The 7,972-nt window shown below is 33.9% G+C and overlaps 1 protein-coding gene across 4 annotated transcripts; it reads right to left on the bottom strand.

Annotated features, from left to right (window-relative positions):
* Positions 1–1,251: 1,251 nt before the first annotated feature.
* LOC120087616 (psbP domain-containing protein 2, chloroplastic) lies at positions 1,252–6,558 on the bottom strand. Of its 4 annotated transcripts, XM_039044446.1 has the most exons (8): positions 6,418–6,481; positions 4,626–4,672; positions 4,423–4,523; positions 4,254–4,341; positions 4,095–4,160; positions 2,705–2,927; positions 2,461–2,616; positions 1,252–1,654 (listed from the first exon to the last, which is right to left on the bottom strand). In XM_039044446.1, the coding sequence occupies exons 4-8, from the start codon at positions 4,292–4,294 to the stop codon at positions 1,394–1,396; spliced, it is 747 nt and encodes a 248-aa protein (XP_038900374.1). In that variant the 5' UTR covers positions 4,295–4,341; positions 4,423–4,523; positions 4,626–4,672; positions 6,418–6,481; the 3' UTR covers positions 1,252–1,393. The 4 variants fall into 4 exon arrangements, with proteins under 4 accessions (XP_038900374.1, XP_038900372.1, XP_038900373.1 ...); XM_039044444.1 differs by lacking the exon at positions 4,254–4,341 and having other exon boundaries at positions 4,472–4,523; positions 4,630–4,672; positions 6,418–6,558; XM_039044445.1 differs by lacking the exons at positions 4,254–4,341; positions 6,418–6,481 and adding an exon at positions 6,339–6,409 and having other exon boundaries at positions 4,472–4,523; positions 4,630–4,672.
* Between the last annotated feature and the right edge of the window lie 1,414 nt (positions 6,559–7,972).

The following is a 7,972-nucleotide window of genomic DNA, read 5'->3' as shown; positions in this document are numbered from 1 at the left end:
TCAACAGGAAAGGTTCCCTTTGATCAGTTGGAATACTTCAAACCGCAAGTAAGACATCATACGATAACAAAATTTCTCAACTGTAATATAACATGCATGAAAGGTTTCCTTCTATGTATCAAAGCTGTGTATGAACAAACGTGAGAGTTGGGCTTTAATTGGACTTGACAACATTTGTACACAGATCTAACTCTGAATGTTGATGTTTAATCATCTCACAATTAAAACAAACACAGATGAAGAATAAATAACAGGTGAAATATTAGTATAAGGAAGGGAAAGGAAACCTTCTATAATCAGTAATTCCACATTTCCTACTTATTCCAGCTCCTGTCAGTACCACAAGCTTGGAACTGCAGAATGCATAATAGCATGATACAAATGACAAGTGATTTTAAGGATTTATCGTCCCCAAAGAATGGTTGTTGATTAAGATACCATAAAGGTATGTTAATAGACCTTTGATCAAGAAATTTATATAAAAGATCAACATCCTTCATGCTAGGGGGATCTGCTTCAGGAACTAGCTTCTTGTGCCTCAGAACGTCTTAGTGAGGTATTTCTCCCTTGATTGATTGATGAGGAAGAGGAATTAAGGACCCGTTTGGATTGATTTGAGAAAAAAGTGATTTTCAAAAAACTCATTTATATTTAAACATTTTTAACAAAAATGGTTGAAAATACTCTTCAAAAACTATTTTGAGTGGTTGTCGAACACTCAAATTTTTTCTAAAATAATTTATTTTTTAAATTAAACATTTGAAAATGCATTCCAAACACATCCTAATTGAAATTTTATGTGATGTTTGGACATTTCTTGAGGTGCAAAAAAGAGAGATCAAGTATCTTCCCTTTCTGATCCATCGCCAACTGTGCACTCTAGATTGAATAATATCTGTTATTGTTAAGAAGAAAATAAATTAGAAGTCATTTAGTTGATACTGTTAACTAGTGAAATCCACGAAATTCATTTTCTTATGAAATAGAAGCTCACTTGCCTCCCATGATGTTTCCAGGTAACTTGTGGTGGAAGCAGATTAAAGTACACAAAGAAATGGAAAAAAAAGTATTTTTTTTAAATGAAAAAAAATGAAAAAAGTGAAACCAAAACATAAAATGTCAGTGGTAACTTGGGAGAAGATGGGTTGAGATGGAAATGAAAATGTAAGAAAACAAAAGTACAACACTTCCATGAATCTTTTTTTTTTTTTTTTTTTTTTTGGAGAGAGAGAGAGAGAATAAGAGACAGAATTGAAACTTCCAAAATGTTAGGAATAAAGACAAAATTGAAACATATAAAATGATAGGAACAAAATAGAAGCCAATTACATCGAAAGAAAAATAGAGAAAATAAGAAAATGAGTTAATTTCTACGGGAGGCCATGATCTGATATTATGAGGAAGGGGCAACATCAAAGGAATGAAGAACTTGCTCCAACATCATCCTTCTTTGTGAATCAAGAGGGTTCTCTGGTTTGTCAGAGTGAGATATGTTAAGGATGTAGAGCTTCTTAGAAGCCACAAAAGCAGCAGAAAAAATCCGCTTCATCCCTCCTCTAGTGCTATCGACTGTGTACTCGAACTCGTACACCTGTAAACCTCCCTCACCAGATCTCTCTGCAACACCAACCAGTGCAGCAACCTTTGTACTTTCCTGTATTCATAGAAAAATCAGGTGAGAGATAGAGTCTATGAAGCAGATACAAATATGGTGCTTTTTTTTTTCTTTTTTTTTTTTGGATAAGACACAATTTTATTGATTGAATGAAATATTCGTACAAAAGGGGATCCAATCATAGAGTATACAAAAGAAGTTTCAATTTGTAATAAGAAAAGAAAAAACTATGGCTTTTCATATATTAATTGTCTAAAAAACTGAACACAAATATGGATAAGTTCTTGCCCTATTCAATAACTAACTTATTACCCTTTCACTACCGATTAGATACATTATAGACAAAATAGATACAAATTTGTTGAAAATTCCAGAAATAAGCTATAACTTTAGCTCATAGCTCTGACCAATCTTTTCAAAGTCTAGAGACATGCAATTTGGCTAAGCATACCTCACACTTAAAGCTTCTTGAGCAATCTGAATCCAAGTTTCAATATTTACATTCTCTGCAATTTTCAAATTTTCGTCTACTTCTGGATAAAAATTTTCAAAACTTCATCTTAAGCTTTAGTTTGAAACTTCAGCAAGACACTACTTTTAAGAGGAAAGACATGCAATTCATCACAACAAAGATCATGAATCATAAAGGCGCTCATGCTGTTTAAACTCAATAATATATGTTGCTTCTTTTTACAAAAACAAACAAATTCAAATATTAATTTTTGCCAGCATTTCAAAGAATCCAATAACCATCATACTTCACAGCCAAGCTTCACAAGAATAAACGAGAACCCAACTCTGTGCATCAATTAGTAGGAAATGCCAGCATCTCAAAACTAAATTACCTTTCGCTTTTCAGCCTGTATAAGTTTGTCGGCTACAAATTGAGGAGTTCCAAACTCCCCAAGACTTGTGAGACGAACAGGGTTCACTACAACACCAACATTATTGCTTCCCATATTCTCCTCTTCAAATAAAACTGTTGCCCCTGCCTTATCAACCTTATCCAGCACACAATTTCAGACAATGTTTGGTTAAAAGAAAAAACAATGTATCGCTGTTAGTTGAAAGAGAGAGAAAGCTGAAAACCTTGACCCAAGAAGATGGTCGAAGAAGAGTAAAACCCTCCTTTGAATCTGAGTATCTCTCAAGCTCCAAATCTTCAGCAAAAACGGCCGCACAAATGTTCGGTGAAAATCCATAAAAGAACAGTGAAATAACCGAAACATTCAGAGCTCTCCTGCTCAGGAAAAGAAGTGGATTTGTGATCAAGTGGTTGCTTCCCGGTATGTGTTTTTGGGTCACAGAAATACTGTGCTGCAAAAATTGGAATTAGATTCTGGGTGAAGACCATGGGACTTTCTTAACGAGAAAACGTGGGTTAAAGTTTCATTGAACAAACAAAGTTCAAGTGGAGAAAATTTGGCCGTGGAAAAATGAAAATGAAGATGGAAAGAACGACCAGTTCACATAGTTATGAAATTTCGTTAGAACTAGGATTTTCAATATTGGAAAAGACAAGGAGATTCATTCAATATTAAACAAAAATATAAATAGAATAGAAAGACACAAAACTGTTGATGAGACCATTAACCGAAAATGTAGATGAAGTACACACTACGCTATTGTTGATATTTTGTTTCTAAATGTCTAGGCAATATCATCATAGCAATACAGAAAGAAGGTGTGCACGTGCCCCTTCAGATTACGTAATGTCTAAGAAAACAGATGTGGGCTAAATCAACGCAATGCCATTTTGAAAAGGTAGAAATAAATTAACAGAAGTCTTGAAGGCAGCAGATATAACATTGGAAATTGACAATCTATATATACAAAAGTTTAGTTTGACTAGATCCTAACAATAGAACACAAAAGCATGTGAACACGAGAGTTTACTTGCTAGAATCAGTATGTATATGCATAAAACATGTTCAAACTAGAAAGCCTTTTCTCATCAGATTAATAGGAAGTAGGGTATTGACGTTCTGAATGGGAAGGGAAAATGGATAGGCTGAACTTTTAGTAAACTTAGTTTGCAAGGGAAAATGAGCAGGTAGATGCCTTTTCGAGGGTAAATCCTGAAATCCTGAACAGCTGTGCAGTTTACAAATGAATTAGGCCTTACGGTAGAAACAGAAGTAACAATCAACACCACACTTGTCAATCAAGCAGCCATTACATGCTACAAAAACAGAAAAGATTTGCTTGGATCAGTTGGCAAACTTCAAAGTATATAGCGCAAGACAGCATGCAATAAAAGTCTCTGAACTGTAATATGTCGTGCATGGAAGTTTTCCTTTTATATGTCAAAGCTGCATAGGAACAAAAGTGAGAGATGACTTTAAGTGAACTTAGCAACATTTGTACACACGTCCAACTCCCAACGTCGATGTTTAATCATCACACAATTAAAACAAACACAGATGAAGAACAAATAAAAGGTGTAACATTGGTATAAGAAAGGAAGGGAAGATTGAACCTTCTATAATCAGGAATTCCACATTCCATACTCATTCCAGCTCCGGTCAATACCACAAGCTTGGAACTGCAGAATGTGTGATGTTAAGGATTTATCGTCTCCAAAGAATAGTTGTTGATTAAAAAATATTAGGATACCTATAAAGGTATGTAAATAGACCTTCGATCAAAAAAATTAAATAAAAGATCAACATCCTTCATGCTAGGGGGATCTGAATCAGGAACGAGCTGAAAAACCTCAACAAAACTTTATGAGGGACGAGCTTCTCGTCCCTCATAAAGTTTTGTTGAGGTTTTTCTCCCTTGATTGATGAGAAACTAACTGAAATTTTATGTGAGGTTTGAATATTCCTTGAGGAGCAAGAAAGAGATATCAACCATCTTTCCTTTCTGAGCAGTCTCCAACTTTGCCCTCTAGATTGAACAATATCTGTTATCGTTTAGAACAAAACAAAATTATCAAGTCATTTATTTGATACTGTTAAATAGTCAAATCCACGACACTAGAATTTTTTATGGACTAGAAGCTCACTTGCCTCCCATGATGTTTCCAAGTAACTTCCTTGTGGTTGTGGAAGACTACAGTTAAAAAACAAATGAAAAACCATCACAGAAATTACCTTTTAAAATTAAAAAGTACAAACGACAAAAACGAAACCAAATGTAAAAAATTTCCAGTGGAACTTTGGAGAAGATGATTGAGGTGGAAATGAAAATGTAAGTACGTAAGACGAGCAGAAGACATAAGAACTACAACACTCGAGTGACATTTTTATATTATGATTTCCTTTTTTGGGATGAAAACTCAAACTTTCCATGAGAAAAAAAATGAAAGAATAGATTTGGCATAAAAAAAATAAGCCTGCAAAAAGAGTAGACTCTAATAACATCTAAGCATCATATTACAACTTCTTATTCAAAAAATCACCGGCATAATTTACAATAACATTCTAGCAAAAAATTAATAATAACATAAGTATGGACCAACATTCCATGGCAAAAAATTACAAAATCCAAGCATCAGTATGGGCCAACTTTTCTTGACCATAGCACAGTAAGCGTTCTGCTCTGTTCATGCTGAAATTTTAAAGAAAATGATGAAAACTGTTCTTGGAGAAATCTAAGAGAAGATTAACAAGCCTATTTATAGAGGTTGAAGCAAATGGCTACCTGCTGGATTAAAACAACCAGCAGACAAAGACTAAAAGCCTAACTTAAAGAATTACTTCCCGAACTAAAATATAAGCAGAACAAGAAGAAAATAATTACAGAACAGGGGAGTAACTCAAAGATTAGGCTAAAACCCGAGAATACCCTACATAAGAAAAATTCATGGCCAGCAAGGAAAATGAATCACCGACTCACTATCCAAAGCGCAAAAAGAATTTACCCAGGAACAACACTGGGCTATGATTCTCTCACTCTCTATCTATCACGGAATATTTGAATTAGACAAGAAAAAGATTAATGGATACCACCAAATTAAAGTGAGACACATTCTTCCATTTGACACATTATAATTAGTATAAAAACAAAAGTAAGTACAAGCCAAAAACAAGGATTTTGTACTTATCTAACACAAAAGTTCAGTTAACATGTTAACTGAATTTAGTATTTCCAGCACTAAGAACCTATATCTGCAGCGCTAGCAATTAATCCTGCCTCCTAGTGAATGTTATCCATTTCTTTTCAGATAGGCTAGAGCATTTCTCCTACATTTTCTTCAATTCTACAGTGCCCCGTTCTCCAAACCAAAAGCATTGAAACCCAATTCAGGAACTACGTTGCAAAGGTAAGAAAAGAAGATACGGTACTATAAATACACGAATATGATGCAATTCATACCAATGTAACCCATCTTCGGATCAGGAAACTTCTTGAATTAAGTACAGAAAATTCACATAGTTCAATTAGACATATATTCACAGAACTTAAAATCTCTTAACAGAGAAATTGACAGATTGCACGGGATTCGTTCTTTAGATTTCTTGTTTTCCACGAGTGATTCCATGTTCGATTCGGAAATCATGAACAGTGAAATCCCATTCATGAATTATACTCAAATGCAGACGAGAATACATCAGTTACACGAGGGCACGAAATTAGAACAATTCGAAGAACACTACATGAATTAAGCACCAAAATCTAGAAAAATTCAGTTTCCACAACAGAATGCGATTATCATTGAACTGAACTGTAAGAGTTTACATTATGCTCGAAAACCACAAAACATGAGAAGAGTCACCTAATAAAGGCTTGAAAAGATGAAGAATCACGAACATTATTGCAAAATGTGAAGCAGAGAGATTGAAAATGGAGCATACATGAAAGAAGTGTATGTTGTATGGAAACTGGATGAGCGTCGCCATATCTCAAAACGATTGGTTTCACTTCCACGTTGCTTTCTTTTCGAACAGTGATTTTGAACTTCTTGAACTCTGCCTCTCTCTAATGGAAAACAAGGAAAATTGACAAATTTAGCCCCATAACCAATGATATCGTCTATCGATACCGATATTTCATTTTTACGTAACATATCGACGAAATCTCAATATTGACGGGTATTTTCGTAAATAAAGAAATTTATCAATTAATTATCGAGCTTTTGTCTTTTATTTTTTTTATTATGGGAAAAATACTTTTTTACCTAAACGTAACGTAGTTCAATTGGTATAGTACTCGTACAATCAAGCTCAAAAGTTCGATTCCTCCACCAAACATCTTACCTTTTCTCCTTCTCCTCAATCGCCATCTTCTATTTCCCTTATTTGATTGCATTTTTATGGAAATTCTGATGCTCCACTCGACAGGGTACAACTCCTTAGCAAACTCTTAAGCTCCATAACCTTCTCATCTACCTTGACGCTTACCTTTGAAACTTCTCATGAGTTTAGGTTGAGAAAGATCAGGGGAGTCGTCCCATTAGTTAAACTAAAACTAAATTCAAATTTAATTTAGTTAATTATATATNTCTATATATTATATGTTATATCAAATATAACACATAACCTATAGCTTTATTTTCTCTCAATAATATATGATCTTTAATATAAATCATATTTATATTAAATTCAATTATATGAATCTCATCCATATTTGAATCATATTTAAATATTTAATTCCTCTCAAAATACTTTATATTATAATGTATCAAATATATTATATTAATTATATCACATATAATTAATTTAAATAATTATATCATATATAATTAATTTCTCTCAATTAATTCAAACAATTCAAATTAACCAAAAATTAATTCTCAATTAAATCCCTGTTGAGTTACAGAGGGGACCTTATGGACATGTAGATTGAAGCTCCATAAGTACTTGGATAATTTGTTAAACTCTTTAATTAAATTACCCAACATCCATTAACTGTTGATCGTTCCACTAAAGACCGACAGCTGCACTCTTCGCACTACAGATATATTTCTATGTCTATTGGATATAACCAGTCAACAGTGTGATGACCTTTCACAAATTACTCGTAATTACAATTGGACCAATAAGTCATAGTCCAACTATGACCAAGTCCCTCTCAGGCCAAGAGAGGGTGTGACCACATTGTTCAAGCCCTAGAATAAGCCCTTAAGGGAGTAAACTTACCCCGGTATTAGGGATGAAGTGAATTCCGTCTTCTATAGCTATGTTCCCAGCTCCTCAATTAGATGAATCCTAAAAATGGTAGACATATTGAGTTGACAATCTGGCCATTCTCACCCATACAAATCAAAGGTCTGCCTTCATAGGTAGGAGTTCACAACTCACTCAGAATTCATACCATGTCACATATGTTCATCTCGGTGAAACGTAAGTATCTACTATTAATAGTGTTATATAATAAGACTAATCATTTCGTGGGCCAGTCTTATACAAA

The sequence above is a fragment of the Benincasa hispida genome, chromosome 10 (genome assembly GCF_009727055.1).
Source record: "Benincasa hispida cultivar B227 chromosome 10, ASM972705v1, whole genome shotgun sequence".
NCBI classification, from domain to species: domain Eukaryota; kingdom Viridiplantae; phylum Streptophyta; class Magnoliopsida; order Cucurbitales; family Cucurbitaceae; genus Benincasa; species Benincasa hispida.
The sequence above is the reverse complement of the archived record's forward strand: the minus strand, read 5'-3'. Positions and strand labels throughout refer to the sequence as shown.